Raw genomic sequence first — 22,163 nt, forward strand, 5'->3', positions numbered from 1 at the left:
CATTGTGTTGGGACATGTCAGGTATACGGCTCGGGTGTTCGTCCGTTTTCTCTCAGTGAGCTGTTCGTGAGAAAGTGTTCGAGTCCGGGAATCCTATCTAGTAGGATAGTGAAAAAGGTGTTACAGGGAAGGGGATACCGTGTCTCACCATCCGGTGTCCCACTCCCTGCAAGACGCTTCATCCTGGGATCCTCCCGCACTGGTCCACCCCCAGGAACTGGATCCAAAAACAATGGCCACGTCCTGGCCCACTGGATGACAGATCCCCGGGGACTAGCTGGTGAGACACCTTCTGGTTTCTCACACCCCCTACCCTATAAATCACACTTTATAGCTAATTGCCCACTGTTCCCTTGCCTTACTGTCTGGCGGCAGGATGTGTAGTCCAACAGGTGGCAGCGCAGGATCTGGACTTGTATAGCAAAACCAGGCAGGCTTGACTTCAACCTATTCAGGGGCCACTGATGAACAAAAACCCTAGTTACAACATTCTAGAGATGTTTGTATTCAATCCCTCCTGCTTTGTATCACAGCCTTTCCCTTAGTAAGGCAAGTAAGAATCTCTGCGATGCCTTTAGTAGGTTTGGTGCTTGATTTACCATTTGATTACTGATATAAACAAAACGTCTGGAATATGTTGAGTAAAACCAAAATATGTTTGTCATGGCTGTGCCTATGAACCCAGTGTTCCATTTCTCTATTAAAACAAAAGCTTCTGTAACCTAAAAAAAAAATGCAGAAAGTTAAAATTCTCCCTTGCATCTGGATGGTGCGCCATTAGCATCCAAAGTTTCATGGAAAAAATCAATGCATGCAACACTAATGAAGATGTGTTATGATGGCAGTGGTGATGGCAATAGCTACCTGTAACGCTCACCTGATTCTCGCAGAGGCGCCGGTCTTGACTGGGCGACTACCGTATCTTCAAAAGTGATGTGTAGCACCCGGTTGGCTCTTTGGGCTGGACCTCTGTGCACTGTATGCCTGACTCGAAGAGTAAGATGTCTGCAGATAGAAAATATGGGATTAATGAACTGGGGTTATTGGGGTGTCCCTATCTCTTTCCTTTTCTCCTCTCCTGTAGAACCCCAAAGGTTAACGCTCTCACCTTAGGTAAGTGAACGCCGAGCTCTCCATCTGCCTCGGGGCAGGGTGCTGTAACCAGTTTCTTCACTGGATAGGTAGCACAGGCCTCTTGACTTCAGAGGACTGCTGTCCGTTGTTTACTTCACGAACGGTGAGTTCCGAATATTTCAAATGTCTTTAAGTCTTTTGTAATGCTGTCTCTTATTTTGCAGGGTTCCGGCGATGGCGGTTGACTGGCTGAAGTGAGTTGAGGATGGACCCGTATGCGGAATAGAAGCGCCTGGAAGCGCGTAAGTAAGCGCTTGTTGCTTGCTTCACGATCCGCACTAACTGTCCTTTTATTTTGCAGGTACCAGTTCGGAGCTGCTGAAGGATGCCGGAATGCCCACTGAGTTCGGCGTGGATGGAGTAATGGCACGTGAGTATTTAACGTTACCCAATGTCTTTAAACGCACCTTCTTTTGTCTTACAGATGCGGGATGCAGCGCCGAAGGCCTCTGGAGCGTGCGAAGAGTTGGTAAGCTTTTGTCTTTCAGATGCCGGAATGCAGTGCGATGACCTCCGGAGCGCGTGAAGAGTAGGTAAGCCTTTGTCTTTCAGATGCAGGAATGCTGCGCGAGGCGTTGATGACAGCCGATGGACCAGGTAAGAGATGAGCTGTCACTGAAGACCGTAGTGCTAACCTGTTCTTTCTTGTCTTTATAGATGTTGCTGAAGACTGGATTCAGGATGGTAAGCCTTTTTCCTTTAGGCCCAGGATCAGATGCAGAAGACACGATGAGCGTTCTGCTGCAGAGGATGCAGAATAACGCAAAGCAAGATTCATCCATCGGGTGTGGTTTAAATAGCCTCCTGTAGTGCTTAGGTGTCTCCTTCCACAGCCACGCCTAGGTAAGAAAGGAGTTCCTGCTTTCCAGAAGAGTTCCAGTGTTCTGAACCTAGGGAGTGGCTCCTGCCCCACCCAACAGGAAAAGTAGTCCCAAACAGAAGAGGATCAGGGGTTCAACTGGCAGGTAAGTAAGCAGCATGGTCTGCTGCAGGTAAGTCCACCCAAGCATTGAGACCGGCGCTTGCAGCGCTGGGACTGGGCATATTTATGAGCCTGGCGCCACTGGCGCCAGGACAGGGTCCAAAAGGTCCCAATTGGGACTGGCTGGCACTCGGAACCTGGGTTGTGGGTAAGCTTCCAAGGGAGTTGGGTAAGTCCTGGCCTTTTGGAAGCAGAGATCATGACACTACCAATCCTCGCATAACAAAATGGATGTTAGCCTTGCTACAAAAACAGTGAACCAAGGATTTTTGCTGGGTCACCAACAATCCAAAGTAATCCAATATGCATTCGAGCTTTCACCCCAGACACACCGGAAGCTTACTCATTTGTAGAATTCACACCAAACTAAATACTGACATGAACGTTGATCAAATCACACAGATGCCAAAATTCATACATACACAAATGCATATTTGGGCTTCACGCATCTAAAATCTACGCTCCCTGTGTGAAGCAAATGTATATCTGAGCCTTGCTGCTCGCTCACAGAGAACCAAGTAACACCGGACCCTGGTCACACTCAAGTCCACAGATCATAGGCCGATCTTCTGAGGGCTTTGTTGTCACTCATAGGAAGGAGGCAATATATAGCTGAGCCTGGTTACCCTAATGTCATAGCAAGTACATTTCAGACTGATGATACAACCCCCCATAAATGTTCAGTTTCACATCTAAGCCACCTAAAACGCAGAGTTAGTACAGGTCAAGTGGTATATAACCTTATAGTAGCTTATGTGTGTGGCAATTAATTATGGCCGTGTGTTTAAAATCTATTCTTTTTACTGTAAGCAAAGCTATGCATGCTTGGATTTCAAGGTGGGCCTTCTTGCAACCCAGGGTAATAAGGTCCACATGCCATTCTAAGGTGGCCACCATGCGTTTCAAGGTAGGTAGTAGTTCATGCAAAGGGCTTGAGACATCCATCCAGTAGCTCTCCAAGATGATACTGCGCGTCTTGAAATTGCTCTACACCTTTAGTGATTGACTGTATACTTTGGGGTTTGACTGCTCATGGCTTGTAGTGTAGTGAGTGCCACATTCTGCAGCAGAATACACTTGCATCTGCCTGCAGGTTGGCTTGAATAGAGCAGTCCAGTCCTGTTCAGAGCATGACTTTTTGCAAAGAGAATTGCATGCAGACGTACAAGAGATGTCACTGGCCCACTAACGCGGCTGTGTAAAAGCCACCCTGTAATAGCAGTCATTAAGAAGGGAATAGAAGTGATAAATACATATAATTTAAAACCGGCATGTTCATTGTACTTGAAATGCCTTCGTTGAGCTCAAAAGAGGTGCTTATATAAGCAAGCAGTTAAGTAGAAGTTCTATTGGCAGAGGTCCGAGTGTTTGAGAAGAAGAGTGAGTGATTTCAGGTATTAAAACCGCATTCACCGCAGAGGAAATGTCCTATTGGTGCTGCTAATTGTCAGGTAGTGCCTGGCTGATGTACTCTGTCATCAAAGAGGTGCAGAAAGTGAAAAGGTCATCCTGGGATCTGATTGAAAATAGATCTTTTTCAAAAGTAAAGGAGCTCCCATCTGACAGTTGACTGTCTAATAATTTATCAGTAGAAACAATTTGCCAAATGTTCATGATTTGTTAACCGTAAATAGTGAGGAGACTGGGAAAGAAGGGAATGGGGATTGTTTTATAGATCGGAAGATTGCCAGAATACATGTGTGGACAATGCTGAGCATCCTTAGTACAATTTCCTCCATATAGACATATTAAGACTTGGTGCTTAGAAGCAGCATGGTATTGTTTTCGTGTTTGTAAAGTCATGAAGACATCGGCCTCTTTTTGAAGGCACTGCTCTGAGGCTAAGACCAAGTGCTTTGGTATTTTACATCAACACATCTCTTCATAATCACACTTTTTTTCAGTCCGTGCATCCTAACCAGACTGAGCGCCCTCTGTCCTTGGGTGGGACTTAATTCACTGCAACCCTGACTAGGTTTACCCTCTTTGAGACCTATGGGGTCCTTTCTTTCCCATCACTGTCTCTGCTTGCAGTGTACCCCAGGGATCTAACCTATCCCCCTGTTTTTTTAATGGCTACATGGGCCCCTTTCACCTCAAACTTTGTGTTACGCGGATGGCACGCAGCTCTCATTCAGGCTACCCTTGGGCTCTTCCTCACTCATACTGGACTGTCCGCAATTCAGTCGTGGTGTGCTGCAAACTACCTCTGCCTCAATGCCACTAAGACAGAGAATTGTCCTCTTCGGGACCCCTGCTCACGCCTTCCTCTTTCTCTCTGGCTGGCCCTCTTGGGCCTGCGCTGCCACCTACCAACGAGGCAAAATAATCTGGGGGTCATTTTAGACTCCAATCTCTCCTTCTCATCTCACAGTGCGGACAGCTCTAAAGTACCACTACCAAGTGTACCTTCTCGGAGGTATTCCATTTTTTCTCACTTCCCCCCAGATGCTCACTGTCTCATGAGCCCTGGGGCTCTCTAGGATGAACTACTGCACCAGCCTCTTTCTCAACCTTCCTTCCTCTACTCTCCATCCTCTTCAACCCATCCAGAACAGAACTGAAAGGCTTATCCTTGGCCTCAAACCCACGGACCGCATCTTTCCAGCACTGAAATCCCTTCACTGGCTCCCTGTGGCTGCAAGGATTAAGTTCAATCCTTTTGCATTGTCCACAAGGCTCTCTGGGGCCTGGGCCCACTCTATCTGCAACGCTCTCGTCCTCAGTATGCTCCTTCCGGAGCCCTCCTCTAGTCTTCCTCCAAGTCTCTGCAGGTGAACCGCTTCTTCCAGCATTCATACCAAGTGGGGAGATCTTTATTCAGTGCAGGTGCTTCCCTCTGGAACAGCCTCCCTGCCTCTCTCAAATTGAGTCTGATCTCCTTCCTCAAGACTTTCCTCTTCGCCTCCTCCTTTTCTCTCCCTCTCCCATGCTAACTATCTTTCTGCTCTATCGCTCTCTTCCTCTACTTCTACTCAGTTCTGCTGAGTGGTTGCCTGCTGTACCTTCCGAGCCTCACGGGTCCCAAGCCTCCATCGCCAGTCTCCTGCACTTGCCTCTGGGCCTTGCACTTGCTGCAGCACTAGCGCACTTCGGTTTCGACCCATGAGTGGTATCTCTCTGCACTTAACCCATGTTCTGATGGGACTGGGCACACTTGGTCCCTACTACCCCTCTTAACCCCATGCACTTCCTGTTATGTGTACCTGCATGATCTGAATGTACCATGCCTAGTAAGATCACTGTCTTGTCTTCCTTATGTCTTCCCCTCCTTTGCATGGTTGCGCTTTGAAACACTTGTGTATAAGTACATAATAATCAGTGAACTGGTGCAGTATAAAAACCTAATGCTAAATGCACCGTGGTGCGCATGCTCATGCTACAAATGTATGGGATGAATGGAAGAATGTGACCAAGAAAACCAAAGAAAGAACCAGTATTTGGAGCCTGCAGCTATTGTGCCAATGGGGATTCAGGGTCAAAGCTGCTTGCTGGACTCTGTGTTCATAGAATGGATAATTTGTCCAGAAAATCTTGGCATGTAATGGGAAGTTTGGATATATAGGCAGAACTAGGAAACTGAGACTGTTATACTTATTCTTCTCCATCCAGACCATAATGGTGGGAAAGCAGGTTGCGAGCTGGACACCTGTCAATCCAGGAGACCGTTTAGGAAGATGATATAGCTGGGACTGTTCCTATTAGGAAAAAAACTGGACACCCGTTGCTGGGTGGGCAATCTGCAGGCAGAGATGAAGGCAAACAAATAGAAGAAAGGCAAGAGTGACCCCTGGGCAACATTAAAATATACAGTAGGGTTGGTGGATGGTTTCAATACACACAATGTAATGTAGTGGGCGGGGACTGTTTTGAGAGGAAAAGGGACACCACCTTTGTCTGCCTTACATAATATGTCTGGGAGCCATGGAAAACTAGTCGGTTTATGATGTCCTAGCATCTGATTCAAAGCAAGCAGGCCTCTCCTAGCAGTGGACTATGTTGTGACTTAAGCCACTCCTGGGCTCATGCTAAAGTCATGTGTGTTGTGACGCATGTCACCAAGTGAATAAAAGGGGCAAGTGACTTCCCGCTCGTCAGTTGATCACCAGTGATGGCCTGGTGTGTTGTGTGTGGGCTGCCTGGGTTAGCTCAGGACCGGACTGGCCGGCCCCTTGACAACTGGTGACGAGGATGTCTGGGTACGGCCCTGCTGATCCCATGAACAGGGGCACAGCCTGCTCCTGCCATGCCGCTGGGGCACGTCAAAGCTCGCTCGTGCTTATGGGGGCGGGGGAGTGAAGGGGAGGGGAGTTTGCAGCCCGGCACCAGGGCAGAGACACCCTCCCGCTGTGCCGGCCAGCCTGACCTTCCATCTGGAGGAGACTGTACGCTGCGCAGATTCAATGCCACTGCGTCAATTAACATATAACTCCTGCCTAGGGGGAAGAAAAGGTGGCGGGCTGCAATCTGCTCCGGCTCGTGAAGACAGGATCATGGTGGCTGTGCAGCAAGGGCCGCTGCGACCTGAAGTATGGAACCATTACTCCCGCCTGGGGGAGCGCTGGCACTAGCGCAGTGTCCCACTGGGGGATGGAAGGTGCAGCCTCTGCAGCTGCACTGGTAATAGCTCCCACCTGGAGGAGCCTGGAAACTGGCTGTGTGAGCCGCCACTGAATAAAGTGAAACGCCTCCTGCTTGAGGGAGACATGTGGCATGGCCAGGACGCGCAGCCATCCGCTCCCACGTTGGGGAGCCTCACAGTTGCACGGAAAGGGCCCTGGCATGCAGGTACCTGGTGTCCCACAACCGTGCACCTCAAGGGATGGGCACACATTGTTGGCATCTGACGTGCGACCCGACCGTGACGTGTGAGTCGCAACGCTGCTGCCAGTGGCTTTCATTTTTCTGGGCTTTCCGTCTACCACACATTGAAAGGGACATGAAGAACTCACTGGCCCTACATCTCCTGCAACTGACTGTGCTGCCGGCTTCCCCATCATACAGTCTCAAGAAGCCATCAACTATGGGCACAAGAAGATGGCCCCAGGCACACAGCAGGAGAAGGCCACACCACAAGTGCCTGCCGGCCAAAAAAGTGATCACGCCACTCTGCGGCTCTCATCAAGAGTGCTCGTGAGGCAGGGCGGAAGAAAGGCACCATGAGGACCTGCCCACCAGGCAGATGATGCAGTATGCAGCTGCCAATGCGGACGGCCAGGTCAGCCACCACCAGTTCGGAAGTCTGATGGCCTTCCAGAAACTTGACCAGCTCGACTATCGACACATGCAAACTGTCACCACACAACTTGATCAGTGAAGTGTTGACCCAACTGCTACCAAGTAGTGCAGCAGATATGCCTTTGTTGTAATCTATATTACCACCTCCCTTGTCTTAGTTTCCCTAATGTCTAAAGTTATAATTAATGTAAAGATTTGCCATGCAAGTAATCCACCGTACATTATGTGTTAGATTATGTTTGAACATTTACTCTTGGCATTGGATGTTACGACTAAAGCCCCTCCTGGGCTCATGCTCAAGTCACGTGTGTAATGACACATGCCACCAAGTGAATAAAAGGAGCAAGCGGTTTCCCGCTCGCCAGTTGTTCCACCAGTAATGGCCTGGCATGTGGTCCTTGTATGTTGTGTGGTCTGCCTGGGTCAGCTCGGCACCGCAGCGCCCAACCCCTTAACAGACTATTAATGGACCCAAAAAAATTAAATTGAAATATAATTTTGAAGGAAAAACGCAATCTAGATGCATTTTCTGTTTAGTTTCTTAAGCACAAACTGAACTGGCTAGTAGGCATAAATTCACTTAGGTGGCAGCTGGAGTAGTGAACTACAAATGTATTATGTACATGGTTGCAGAGGGGCTTGAGAGTAGGGAGAGCCCAGTGATGTTAGTCGGAATGGTTGTGTTATTCGAAGATGAGCTGTCTTTAACTGGAGTTTACATTTGACTATCTGCTAATGCACTGATTGTCATTGAAGAGTTTGGTGTGGCTGGGGTATTGCACGTCTTTAGACTTGCAGCATATGTGACAATAAGAATTGTTTCCCAGAGAAACTGAAATTACATCTTAAGAGGCAAGTGACATTGGCTCCAAAAACCATTTATGGATCGGTCTTATCTTACTGGTTTCCCCTGTGCATAAAGTGTACACAATTCTTTCAACCGAGATTATTTTGCCAGTGTATAGTTCTATGACTGCTTTACTAGGCTTTGTGAATCAGACTCCAAAATGCAGGAATTCAGTGTAAAGTAAAACCAAGTACACTGCTGTGTAATATGCATGATACTCCTCGTGTCTTTTCAGTCGTACTGTGATCTGTGTAGAGTGGAGCAGAGAAAACACATTAAGAAACTGATCCCTAATGCGTACTTGCAGCTGAAGTTAACATCTGTATTTCTTTCCAGTTACAGGCCAGTCGTGGATTACATAGACACTCAGTTTGAAAATTATCTTCAAGAAGAATTGAAAATTAGGCGTTCTTTGTTCAACTACCACGACTCGAGGATCCATGTCTGCCTTTACTTCATCACGCCAACTGGACACTCGCTCAAATCTTTAGATTTGGTTACAATGAAGAAACTGGACAGCAAGGTATGGAGTTGCTTTCAGATTGTTTTAGAATTGATGTGCCACCACGTAAAGAATTGTCCACAACAAAGCCTCCACCTTATTCGATGGCTATTTCTGCTCTTCTTAGGTCATCGCCCGACATGCAAAGCAAAATATACTACAACTCCTGAAATAGGAAGTGCCATGAAAGTCCACCATCTTTCTGATACAAATTTAAAACAAATCCTTCTTAGTATCGTCCCTCCTCCCCACACACAAACATTACACCAGATATTAATTTACTTCTACGGATTCAGGAGAAAGGCAAGGAACAGTTGTGAGATGTTCCCCCTGAACTCTTAGTGCTTCTCCCATTGAGTGCTGAGCAGAAGTTGACATTCGGTTGGGCAGCCCTCAGGGGGTGGGGGACTGGCGGTGGGGGGGTGAGAAGGTTACAAGCACCCTGGGACAGCTTCCCAGATCTCAGTCTTAGCAGAACCCTGAGAGATGGTATGGTAACATGTGGATGGCAGCTCAGGATTTGGGAACAAGTTAGACTTGATGATTTGCTTGGTTCGATCATAGGAGAAGATGGGGGACGCTGGCCATGTTCAACTGTGGAAGTGTAGTTTATAAAGGATTGGGAAAAGACCCTCCTCGCAGAGGGCCAAGAACAGCTTCCTGGCAGAAGCTGGTCGTAAAGGGATAGCACAAAGTGATGTTTGGATGCTGTGAGGGGCCACCATTAAGGAGACAGTCACAGGGGTGTTTGGTTGTCCAACTGCTTTTTATTTAAATAATAAAAGGGGTTGGAAAAATGCCTCACTAGCCCTAAACCTGAGGGGTTTCCTTGCGTCACCAAAACAAACTAATGGACCAGTCCTAGTCAGGATGTCCAAAATAAAGTTCACCGTCCTGTGTCCAAAACCTAATCTGACCCTCACACTGTCAATGCTACACAATCCACTATAAGGGAAAATAAATAGTCTCTTGTCTGCTCTCTTGCAGCCTGGTTTCACACAGCAAGGTTCCAAACAGAAAAGATCCAACAATACCAAGGGGGACAATCCTCTTCCCCTGGTCTTTCTACTTCTGCTACTGTTAGCATTTGCTTAATTAACACTTTTTTGTCTGTGGAAGACTCCATGTAAAATGTAGGCTCTTCAACGTCAGTCCATTCACTGGGACAAGGAATATTGCTAATGGTGATCAGTGTACTGATCTTTGTCGAGCCAATTCTTTGCCTAGGCTTCTTTTGATGGGTTTCCCAGACATTTCAAGAAAGTAGACTTCCTTGACAATGTATATGGTTGTTTAATAATGTCACTTCTCCTTTTAATTGAGTACAAGTGCCAGCGGCTCAACCCAGATTACCCGATTTACTCACCTGCTAAGTATTATATCCCTTTTTATAAGAGATCACTGCAACAAGAAAGAGAGGTGTTAATAACAGGCAGTGGTTACCTTATTGAGCCTGTCAATTTCTTGTTTTACTTCTCAACGTATTTTCCGTGTATCATTAACATTTTGGAGGTATCCCGGAAAGAATGTGTGCCCATGCCTCATATAAAGTTTAATTGAAAATAGGTCTTTCTTGTAGGCTTGGTATGCTCTTGCTCAGCACTAGCACTTTAATTCACAGCAATCTCCTTAATAACAGGAAGACTGGCCATTCTTCCCCATCCTCTTTTTGCGCTCTAATTCAAACACTTTTGATAAGGGGCAACCAGTCTTATCCTGGTACCCTGTCTCCTAGGCACGTACCTCTCTTCTGGGTCTTCCCATGTGGCTTGCCTGACCCCTCTGGGATTCCATGTCAGCAACTGCTGTCCTTGCCTATGACCGCTCCCAGACGGATTTCGCTGTGGGACTCCGCGGTGTCTTCCTGCAATACCGACATCTCAGCTCCACCCTGCTCTCGCTGAGCACCAGCTAGGACACTCAGCTCACTCGTCGCAGTCACTGCCTTCCTATGCAGCCAAATTTGCTTTCCATGCAAGGTGCCACCCAAGTATGTCTTTGGTGCTGCCCCTGTCGTTCCTTCGGTTTCTCTCATTCTCTTCGTTCTTTCTGCTGCCTTGCCAATATTCTTTCACTTTCCATCTTTCATGCCTCCGACTGTTGACGCGTTAATGCTCACTGCTACGTCGTCCTCTGCTTCCACTTTGACTTCTCTTACCACTTCTTGTTGTCTTGCTTTGACCTTCTCCTTTATTGGATGATTTATTCTAGTTGTCCAACAACTAGAACCTTGCTGGTACTTCTGTGCATCCTCGTATGGCTTTGTCACTCCAGTGAATGTAAGCGTCCCCAGAAACGCACCCCCCTTATTGAGCGGCAATAAAGGACACACCCTAGGAGGGAATGAGACCAAGACCAAGTGCGGGTGAGATCAAAAGAGTTTTTATCTGAATCAATAAAGGGCATGCAAAGGACTCTGCAAACTCCGAGCGCTCTGTCTGACAATAGCAAAGACAGGCCTACTTATTTACAGAACAACGTCATGGGTGACACAAGCTACAGGGGGCACATAATCGTGGAGAATGGGTGGTGATGTCTAGGTGGTATACATTGTAGACAGTTGCTCCTTCAGGATTGGTGGACATTGGTGCAGCGCCACGTGGGGTTGGAAGGTCAGCTGGGCTCATCGGGGTGGAGTGCTGGGCCGGACATGCCTTGTAGGGATGATTGGTAACTAAACTGACATTTGCCCTTGTGGCCACACATTCACATCCATTTGTTACACTTCATGCTTCAGTTGGCTTATAACTCTTGTAGCACTGACCTTAGATCAAAGAGCAGGCAGGAACATTGATATGCAATAGGAAGTGTCCCAATACATCAGTTGTAAAGATACCTTAGGTTCAAACAGGCTAGTCCCATGTGCATGGTCAGGGGCATGGGAGGGGTTACTCGATCACCCTGTCTTGTTAGATTCGGTGAGGGATGGTATTACGATCTGTTAGTACAAGGGTGGGCGCCCCCCTTTGAGGTCTATTAACTTGGGGTCGGCGGAGATACCACTGGCCCGTGGGGGGCATGTAACTGGTGCCTAAGAGACGGTTGGATTTAGGACCAGGTAGCTCGTAAGTCATGGAGTCAAGCTGTAGCGGCCTCTGACATGGGGAGCGGATGCTTGAAATGGGTCCAGCGTGGAGTGGAGTGGAGTGGAGTGGAGTGGAGTGGAGTGGAGTGGAGTGGAGTGGAGGGGAGGCTGTGCTGTTCGAACACCAGCTTTCGAGGGGATTGGGTCCTCCGACGTATTCCATATCTATGACATGTAATCACCACAGCTGTGCTGCTTCGGAAGCTTTTTTCGGCGTCTGCGTCCTGCGTCGATGACGTCGATGCGCCGTCGTCGAGGACCTCCTCCGACGTCATCCGATGTGATAAGTAGGATGCACGACGCCCGTAGCCTCAGTTCCGTTTTTTCCACGAATGTGTTGCTTCGTGATTCTCGGTTCACGCCTCGACTGTTTAGAGTTATGTTCTTCTCGGTTCTTCAAACCTGTTCGTTTTGTGAAAATCCTTCGTGTGAAGATGTCTTCTACTTCGTCTTCGACCCCGCGTCCGGGTTTCAAGAAGTGCGGGGAGTGTGGGTCCAAGATGTCGGTGACGGACTCGCATGACGCCTGCCTCTGGTGCCTCGGGGAGGCCCACGACACGGATGACTGTATCGACTGCCAGTCGCTCACGTCCAAAGCCTTACGCGAACGTAAGAAGAAGTTGTCGGTAGGTCGGGTGTCCAAGCCCAGGAAGTCGAAGTCTGCGGGGCTTTCGACAGATGATTCGAGGGGTGACTCTCCGCGTCATCGTCAGAAGTCTCGTGGGTCTCCTCCTAGGAGTCGGTCTCGTCAGTCCTCAGCCTCTTCGAGGCATTCTCGGAAGCGCTGACACCGGTCGTCTTCCAGGTCCTCTTCAGAGGACTCTGCCCGGCACGTCGCTTACCCCATCAGCCGTGCGACGCCAGAGGAATGGGCTTCCTTCGGGAAGAAAATGCTGGCGATTCTTGAGTCGCAGGGTACTAAGCCGTCCGCGCCCCCGAGTGGGGTTGGTCGTGAGAGGTCGAGAGACACCGCTCGCAAGAGTGGTCGGCATGAGTCACGGGAGAGGTCCCGTTCGGACAAGGAGACTCGTTCTCGACGTACCCGTTCCAGGTCCCGGTCCTCGACGCGTTCGAGACCGTGTGCACCTGTGAGGTCTTCGAGGAAGACATCGACGTCTGAGGCGTCGAGGGCGTCGACAGGCTTTCTCGAGGCTCCGGCTCCGAGGAAGTCGTCGAAGCCGTCGACGCTCAGGTCGTCGAGGGACACGCTCGGGGCTCCGGCCTCGAGGGCTGTCGACGCCGCCGATGCTGGAGGCGCGGCATCTGACGTTGACGCCGATTTCCTCGACGTCGACGCTGATCCTCTCGGCGCCGATGCCGGTTCTCTCGACGCCGGCGCCGATTCGCTCGACGCCTTTCGTGTCGGAGGTACCCCTGGGCACGGGTGGACCCCCTAGGAAGGCTCTGGTTAAGAGCAAGCACTCTTGAGTCCCTTCTTTTCGCCACCTGGACTATATTTCAGAGGCGGATGAGGATTCTGATGGCCTGGTTCCGAGTCAGGTTCCGGATGAAATTGTCTCGGGCCATAGTCAGTTTGACGAGTTGAGACAGTCACTGCATGATGCCACTGGACTGGACACCTCTCTAGAGGTGGAGTTTTGTAGGCCTGAGCCTGGCTCTCATGCTGATTCCTCGTATGGCGCCTTATGGCTAGGGTTTCTGAGTACTTGGGATGGTCTGCTCCCCCAGGGGAGTTTGTGCAGGATGATCTGACAGACATCCTTGATGTTGGTCCCCCAACTAACCCGGTTCTGCCGTTCCATATGGCTTTACAGAGAAGGGTGGCTGCGGCTTGGACTGCTCCGGAGAGTCTCCCGGCGGTGGGCAGATCCTTGTCGCGAAAATACCGTCCAGCCAGTGGCGACCCCTGCTACTTGACCAGGCACCCCACTCCGGAGAGTTTGGTGGTGCAGGCGGCCACGGCCCCGGCGAAGCAGGCGTCGTACCCTACCATCCCTCCTGATAGGGACGACAAACGTTTTGATGGCTGGGCGAAGAAAGTGTTTTCTTCTGGTGGTATGGCGCTTCAGGCGGCCAACTCCATTTGTGCCTTGTCATGTTTCACGCACACTCTGTGGAACTGTGTTGCGTTAGCGGCTGAACATGTTCCCGAAGGGGATGAACGGGATGGTTTCCTTGCTATGGTCCAGGATGGTAAGGATGCCATGTGTGAGTCCGTTCAGTCGGGTTTGGACTTAGCTGAACGCGTCAGTAGGTCCATGGCGGCGAGCACCGTGATACGCAGGTTTGCGTGGTTGCGGAAGTCGGGGTTTGCTCCTGATGTGCAGTCCCGGCACCTCAACATGCCCTTTGACGGTGAACACCTTTTTGGCAGCAAGGCTGACGAGAGCCTTGAGAGGTTGCAGACCTCGAAAGCTGCAGCGAAGTCGTTGGGCGCTGCAGTTCGCCAACCTCTGCCTTTTCGTCCTAGGGGACAGCAGTGGAGGGGTGGTTCCTTTCGCTATTACTCATCCTTCAGTAAAGCGAGAGGAGCTGGAAGTCAAAGAGGCCAACGCAGGTGTACCAGAGGTGGACGACAGGGTACCCGTGGTGCCAAGGCCGCTCGGGCAGTTGCCTCTTTGCCCTCAGGTAACGCCGCAGCCGCTCCCACTCTGTCGTGAGGCCATGTCCCATGGTTCGCCGGTTGGGGGAAGGCTGGCGCAGCATCTTGTAGAGTGGCAAGCCATTACTTGAGATGTGTGGGTTCTGGAGATCATAACCCACGGCTACGGTCTTCCCTTTCGGCACAGGCCTCGCGACAATCCACCGGGGAACCTCTCTTTGCAGAGTCCGGATCCGCTCCTTGCGCAGGAAATTCAAGCCCTGCTGGAGAAAGGCGCCCTAGAACTGGTGCCTTTAGCGGAGAGGAACAAGGGATGGTATTCCCCTTATTTTTTGATTTCGAAGAAAGACGGGGGATTGAGACCCATCATGGACTTGCGCGGTTTGAACAAACTCCTCAGGAAGGACAAGTTCAAGATGGTTACTCTCTCGTCCTCCAGGCCCTTCAGCTTCAGGACTGGTTGGTGTCACTCGACCTCAAGGATGCTTACTTCCGTGTGCCGATCCATCCCAAGCACAAGAAGTACCTGAGGTTCGCGGTTGGCGACTCGCACTTTCAGTTTCGGGTCCTGCCGTTCGGAATAACCTCCGCCCCGAGGTTTTTCACCAAGCTCATGGTGGTGGTGGCAGCGCATCTCAGGCAAGGGGGGATTCATGTGTACCCCTACCTGGACGATTGGTTGATCAGGGGGAGCTCTCCCGAGCAAGTCCTGGATCATCTGTCCGTCACCTGCCACTCCCTTCACAGGCTGGGCTTCTCCCTCAATTTAAAGAAGTCCCATTTGACGCCAACACAGCGGCTCCAGTACATCGGAGCAGTACTCGACACTTCCCTGGGGCAGTGTTTTCCTTCCCAGGTGAGGGCTCTTCACATTCAGCAGATGGTGCACAAGTTTCAGCATGCTCAGTCGCTCCCAGCGTTCGAGTTCTTGAGGTTGCTCGGCCTCATGGCATCCTGCATTCTTCTGGTGCCAGAGGCTCGCCTGCGGATGAGATCTTTGCAGTGGGCGCTCAAGACGCAATGGTCGCAGTCCTCCGGCAGGATGTCGGACGCGGTTCAGGTGCCGCCCTCGGTCGCCCGGGACCTTCTGTGATGGGCCGTCGAAGGCAACTTGATGAAGGGGGCTCCATTTTGGCTTCCCTGCCCGGAGGTGACGATCGTGACGGATGCATCCCTCACGGGTTGGGGAGCTCATGCCAACGGGCTGACAGTCAGCGGTCGTTGGTCTCCGTCAGAGTCCTGACTCCATATCAATCTGTTGGAGCTGAGGGACGTCAGGCTAGCCCTGAAGGCTTTTCTGCTGACTGTGCGAGGAAAGAGTGTCCTGATCCTGACGGACAACACAGTGGCCATGCACTACCTCAACAAAAAGGGGGGGCAGGGTCACTTCCTCTGTGCAGGGAGGCGATGCAGCTCGAGTTCTGGGCCATCCAGCAGGAAGTTTCGATCTCGGCAGTTCATCTGGCCGGAGACGAAAACGTGACGGCGGACGCTCTGAGCAGGCAGAGCACGATCTCTCACGAGTGGGAGTTGGCTCAGGAGATTCTCCTGGAGATCTTCGCCCTTTGGGGGACCCCTCAAGTGGATCTCTTCGCCTCCAGTGTCAACCAGAAGTGCGAAAGGTTTTGCTCGTGGCAATTTCCTCCAAAAGGAGCCTTAGGACACGCGTTCGTGGTGGAGTGGTCGTTCCCGCTGCTGTACGTGTTTCCTCCAGTCCCCGTCATCCCGCAAGTGCTGCGGAGGTTACGGAAGTTCGATTCCCGGATGATCCTCATTGCTCCAGCATGGGCTCGGAGGACATGGTACCCGGACCTTCTCGACTTGTCCATCTGCCCTCTGCGTCGTCTTCCCTACCGAGACGATCTGCTCGCACGTGAGGGGGGTCAGGTTCTCCATCCAGAGGTCAGATCCCTCAACCTTCACGCTTGGCTTCTGAAAGGTTGAGGTATAAGGATTGGGACCTCTTGAAGACGTGATGGAGGTGTTGCTTTCGGCCCGAAGGCCAGCAACAAAGTCTCTGTACCGTTGCCGTTGGCGTAAGTTCTGCGACTGGTGCCGAGTTCAGAATGTGGATCCTTTTGCATGTGACATCCCCATGGTTCTGTCCTTTTTACTTTCTTTGGCCCACAGGGGCTTGCAAGTGGGTACCATTAAAGGTTACCTGGCGGCGCTGTCCATCTTTAAGCGCTCGTCTGAAGAGTGTTCTTACTTTAAAATCCCTTTAACTTCACAGTTTCTGAAAGGGCTCACTAATGTGTTCCCTCCGTCACCTTTCCTGGTGCCCCGTTGGGATTTAAACCTTGTTCTTAGGTTTCTTATGGGTGCTCCGTTTGAGCCTTTACATTCTTGCCCTTTGAGGCTGTTAACTCTGAAAACTGTGTATTTAGTTGCGGTTACTTCCGCTCGCAGAGTGAGTGAGTTACAGGCACTTTCAGTTAAGCCACCCTTCACTGTTTTCCACAAGGACAGGGTTGTCCTTTGAGTTCGTCCTTCCTTTCTTCCGAAGGTGGTTTTGGAATTTCATTTGAGCCAAGAGGTGGTTCTTCCGGCATTCTATCCTCCTCCACATCCTGGTAAGGAAGAGTAGAGGCTCCATAGGTTTGATCCTAGGAGAGCGTTAAGCTTTTATATTTCGCACATGTCCCTGGTTAGAGTGGACGATCAACTTTTCATTGGTTACGCTGGAAAGCGTTTGGGACAAGCTGTGACGAAGCAGACTTTGTCTCGTTGGAATATTTTAGCTATCTCCGAGTGTTACCGCTTGGCGGGTAAGGACCCTCCGGCTGGCTTGCGGGCTCATTCTACCAGGGGTATGGCTGCATCTACTGCCCTGCAGAGGGGTGTTCCTATTCGAAATATCTGTGATGCAGCCACCTGGGCTTCAGTACATACATTTGTACGTCACTATTCTCTCGATTCCATCCGAGCACAGGATCTGGCCTTTGGCAAGGCGGTCCTTTGCTCTGCTATTTGATTGGCTATTCTAAATTTTGATTCTAAATTCTTTCCCTCCTCCTTGCTCTGGTACTGCTTTGGGAGTCTGTCATAGATATGGAATACGTCGGAGGACCCAATCCCCTCGAAGAACAAGTTATTTTCTTACCTGGTAACATTCTTTCGATGGGATGGTCCGACGACGTATTCCATATCGCTCCCGCCCTGCCTTCCCCGCTGCAGAATTTCTTTGCGATTGCAGCTTACGTTCCTCAAGGCTTTGTGTCTGACTGGCAGTTGGCTAGTGTCACACGTTCTGGGGGAAAAAACTACAACTGAGGCTACGGGCGTCGTGCGTCCTACTTATCACATCGGATGACGTCGGACGTCGGAGGAGGTCATCGACGCAGACGCCGAAAAAAGTTTCCGAAGCAGCACAGCTGTGGTGATTACATGTCATAGATATGGAATACGTTGTCGGACCATCCCATCGAAAGAACGTTACCAGGTAAGAAAGTAACTTGTTCATCTCTGGAGGGCCTGGGCGGGAGGAGGGGGAGATGGCCTTGCAGCTCAGTGCGCGGCACCCTGCACAAAGCAGTGTACTGTCCCTTGGGTGAGGGGCGAATAACATGTGGACTCTCTAGGATGACTTGTATACATTTGCATTAGAAGGACTACTAACTGGGGGCCATACCATTTTAGCACAACATTTCATATCTATCGTTGACATACGAACATGAGGTAGCGTTAGGCAGGTGTATGAGCAAAGAGGGCAACGCATATTATTGTATAGTGTCATCATTTAGCCAGTCTTCGTACATCTTCATATTATAAACAATATCTGTTGCATATTACTCTTTACCCATTCTTCTTCACATTAGCAGTGAACGTTAGTCAACACGACATATATTACATAAATGGTTTCTACTCATTACAAGAGTTCTCGGGGTAGGCAGGGGTGTGGAGCGCCGCACAGTCTAACGCTGGGGGCTTGGTGCAGGGTCAGGGCATGCAGGTTTTGGGCTGGTTTCAGTTACTTCCTAATGTTCCCGTTCATGGCTGGGGCAATGATGTACTGCGGAAGGTTAACAGCTACAGTGTTTTATTTTGTTGTTTGTTCATGTCTGGTGGCTCGTGAGAACGAGTCCTCAGCTGATCTGCCATGCGGCAGGGAGTGGGGGGGAGGAGTGTGGGCCTCTGTGAGCGCGGTCGAGTGGGGGTCAAGCTGCAGCTTTCAGTGTGCACGTTGGCTCTGCCTGGGTTGGATCTAAACATTTTTAACAAAATGGAGTTGGCTTAGTACAAGATGGCGTCTGTGCTCTGCCACATAACGTGGTGGTGCAGCCTCACGTGTCGGTCTGCAGCCGCCCTGCGGCCTGGGCCCGGGGGCCGGTGGGCTGCCGATGTGTCATGAGTCTTCACCAGGGTGGGAGATGTAGTGGGAGGGGGATCCTATTGACCTATCTCCCCCCCCCCCCCCTACACCAGCATCGCATATATTTGATATTGATGTTGTTTTACCCGAACACCATGATTCCTAAATGGAACCTGTAATTGTTCCATTTAGGGCAAGTGTAGAAAACATTTTGGTTTCTTCGGATTGTAAGGACTGGAGCTGGGTTCTCTTCTTGGCAGACGGGGATGTAACCTCTGTGTTTGTCACGGTATTTTTTAAACAAATTGGTAATGATTCAGAACCTTCGACCTAGGGATTTGATTGTATTTCGGAGTCCATTTAAAAAGAAAAACCCTTTCGCAATTCACAGGATTTTTTTAAATGGATTAACAGTTTACTTTGAGTTGCTAAATCCCTCTTCATTGTAAATGGTGTTTTCCATCTCATGTATGGCATGCACAACTTTTAGTAAGATTTGTAAATAAATGACAGCAATGAGACATTAACCTGCCATATTCATGATCTGGTGGCAGTGGTTAAATGAAGTGGGTGGGTTTACTGTAGCAGGTAATAGTTGTTTAGTATATGGATCCTGTTAATAGATTGGAAGGCGTTTTTGAATCGTGCACTCTTGTAAATGTAACATCTTATGCATGAAAACTAAGGGAAGATTTCAAGCCCCAGGCATGCCTATTTTCATTCTCTGCCCTGAAGAGACAATTGTCTATTGCGCGCAAATGTGTGTGCCTTAATCTCATGATAATTGTGCCCCCCGCTTGAAATGGTTTAATACTTGCAAATATTAGATGTGATAACCGAGAAACTAGCGAGACAGAATAGACGGTGTCTAATGTCCCAGTGTGTGCTGATAAGATTTTGAAACGTTTCACAGCCCAAGACCGTTAGCATGCATGCTAATTTGACCTTAAACATTCTAGGTACATCCACCCTACTGGAATATGAACTGTTTACTTGTTTTAATACTGAGTGGCATAAATATTGTGGGCAAATTCAATAAACCCTGAGACTATGCCAAAATGAGGTTAAGGACCTATGGTTATGCTATGTGTTAAGCTTCTTCTTAAAATACAGTTTCAGACTCATTTGGAAAGAGGTCTGTAAAAGGTTAAGTGTGTGTAAAGGTTATATATATTTATTTGTAACACAATGTGGCTCCACATGCACAGCATTTTCATAAATATTCCACATCTAGACCATACACACACGCAGAGAAAGAAAAAGGCCAAAACACCTGTTAATATTGTATCGTGTTGTTTTGAATATCTGTGTGTTGATAGTGATGGAATCTCTGCTTTGAAACCGGTTTAATGTCACTTTATACAGTTTGTTCCATGCGAGTTCACATTCCTTTCATTGCTGTGGCTGCGTGGCACTCCCCTTTATTAAATGCCACACAAAAAGCACTTGTATCGGGACCGAACTGAAGTGGCACTTGTATTACTTTATGAGCAGCACTGGATTTTGCATTATGTCTTATAGGCGGAACCAAGGGAAAACATTCTGCCTTTTGCTTTGTCTTGGTTAATGTAGTTGCAACCTCGTTGTTCCACGTCTTGCAGACTCCTCCTTTAGAGACGGTGCATTCCCCCTCCCCTCCACCCTCCAATATAGGGCTATGAAATGACAAGTGTTTCACAAATGGAAGAACGTAGGATCACTTTGTCTACCATGTTAATCATTTGTATGTATCGTGTCAGTGTTTTTTTCTTCTTCTAGCACGAACCTAACTCTAGAGCAGTGGAGTGCTTTACTATGGGTGAAGGCCAGCATTGGCTTGACATTTTAAACAATAGCGCAGAATGTGTATTCATCCGTCAGGTATCGTTGAAGGAGCCACTTTTGTTCTGTTTTGTGCAACTGGAGGATGGTGGGGCATTTTGAGTCTCTGCCGGAGGTTGTTACAGATGGTCGGTGTGTGGCAGGAGACACTGCTTACACGCCAAACTTTTGATGGTTTTGATTTGCAAGACACAAGAGCCTCGAGAGGTTAGGAGTTTAGCCGCCAAGTATGTTGGTGTTCCATTCAAGACTGCTTTGTAGTTGATGCAGGCAGATTTGAAAAGATCCTGGTGGTTAGTGAGAAAGAATTCATCTGTGTAAGCTGTAGGTTTAAGGGAAGTGAGTGTCAAGAGGGATTGAATTCTGTCTGACAGCAGTGCACAGAGTGGATAAATGCACATTTTCCTTCTGTGTTCCGAGGTGTCAAGTCCTTTGCATCTCATCACTATTGTCAATGAAAACAGTATTGATTTGGTCATGTTTTTCTTAGGAAGTTGGCCCTTCAGACAGATTGGGGTTGACTACTTCGAATAAGGCTTTGCCCCTGCGAGAGGCTACCTCAATGGTGGATATAATAAGCTGGCTTGGCCTTCGAAGACAGTGTGCCTGCTTTGGGTGCGCAGGGATTTGGGGCATGAGATCCTCTGGCCTGCAGTGCTTGTGCCACTACTTTTCGAGGGATCCGATAGAGCGTTTGTTGGCGGCAAGCTCTGGTGTGTACCAGGCTGCATTCTGTTTGTGTTTGCCGCAACTAGACTTTAGGGACACATGGGTGTTCAGTAGGTCTTTGGCGAAGTGGTTGAATATATCCAGATGGGCTGAGCGGGTCCTTATGGTGGGGAACGTTGCAAAGGTTTCCTATACTGCCTCGAGCAGGAAATCCTTGAAGGAGTGGAGCTCAATCGCAGGGTGTTTAGCCTGACCTTTGTACGCCAGCTTTGTGTATGGTGGGGGGTAATTGCGGTGTGGTGGACCAAGTCAAAGGGCAGGTGGCATGGGTATGAGAAGTTCAGGAAGAGTTAAAGACTAGGCCGAATGTGTGGCTTTTCAAATAATTTGAGGACGGGTATGGTCTGTTAAAGGTCTGTGGTGTTGGTCAGAGAACGTTGAGGTCTCTGAATGGGACGTGTGACAAATTGAGGGAATTCTTCCCTTCTCCACAAGGGGGGGGCACCCACCCATCCCCCCTCTTTGAGGATAGGGAGGTACGCCTGCTCCACAACACCTTCACTAGGTGTCAAGGCAAGTGGGACCTCAGTGGGAGAGACTTCCCCCTTTGGGGACAAGGACTCTCTAAGGAACTCCTAAAGGGTACCCTGCAGTGGCCTACTTGGGAATATCAGATGTACAAAAGAATGTACACTACAGAGACTAGTATGAGGAGAGAACTGACATATTATTGCCAACAAGAAAGGGAGCGTATCACTTTAAATGGAAATCCCCATTTAACTGGGATGAGGAGGCTGAGCAGATGGACGCCACTACACGCTGAGGGAGACAGACATGAACGTCATCCAGGGAAGCCTCAGGGTGATGTAACATCTGAGATGTGAGGAGAATCTGCAACTCACGAGGCCCACAAGTTTTGAAACCGCTATAGAGCCGAAACTAGAGCGCTGGACGTGCAGCGTCCTTTGAGAAGGAGAGAGCAAGAAGCTGATGGTGGAGGCGTGACAGCC

General features: G+C 49.4%; 1 protein-coding gene across 3 annotated transcripts in view; it reads left to right on the forward strand.

Annotated features, from left to right (window-relative positions):
* Nucleotides 1-22,163, forward strand: part of SEPTIN8 (septin 8) — a 437,194-nt gene that overhangs the window by 218,126 nt on the left and 196,905 nt on the right. For all 3 annotated transcript variants that reach the window (XM_069652496.1, XM_069652497.1, XM_069652499.1), the window contains exon 4: nucleotides 8,538-8,724. In XM_069652496.1, the coding sequence (XP_069508597.1) occupies nucleotides 8,538-8,724 (187 nt within the window). The remainder of the gene's footprint in view (nucleotides 1-8,537; nucleotides 8,725-22,163) is intronic.

Source organism: Ambystoma mexicanum, chromosome 3p, assembly GCF_040938575.1.
Source record: "Ambystoma mexicanum isolate Mex_15411 chromosome 3p, UKY_AmexF1_1, whole genome shotgun sequence".
Lineage (NCBI taxonomy): Eukaryota > Metazoa > Chordata > Amphibia > Caudata > Ambystomatidae > Ambystoma > Ambystoma mexicanum.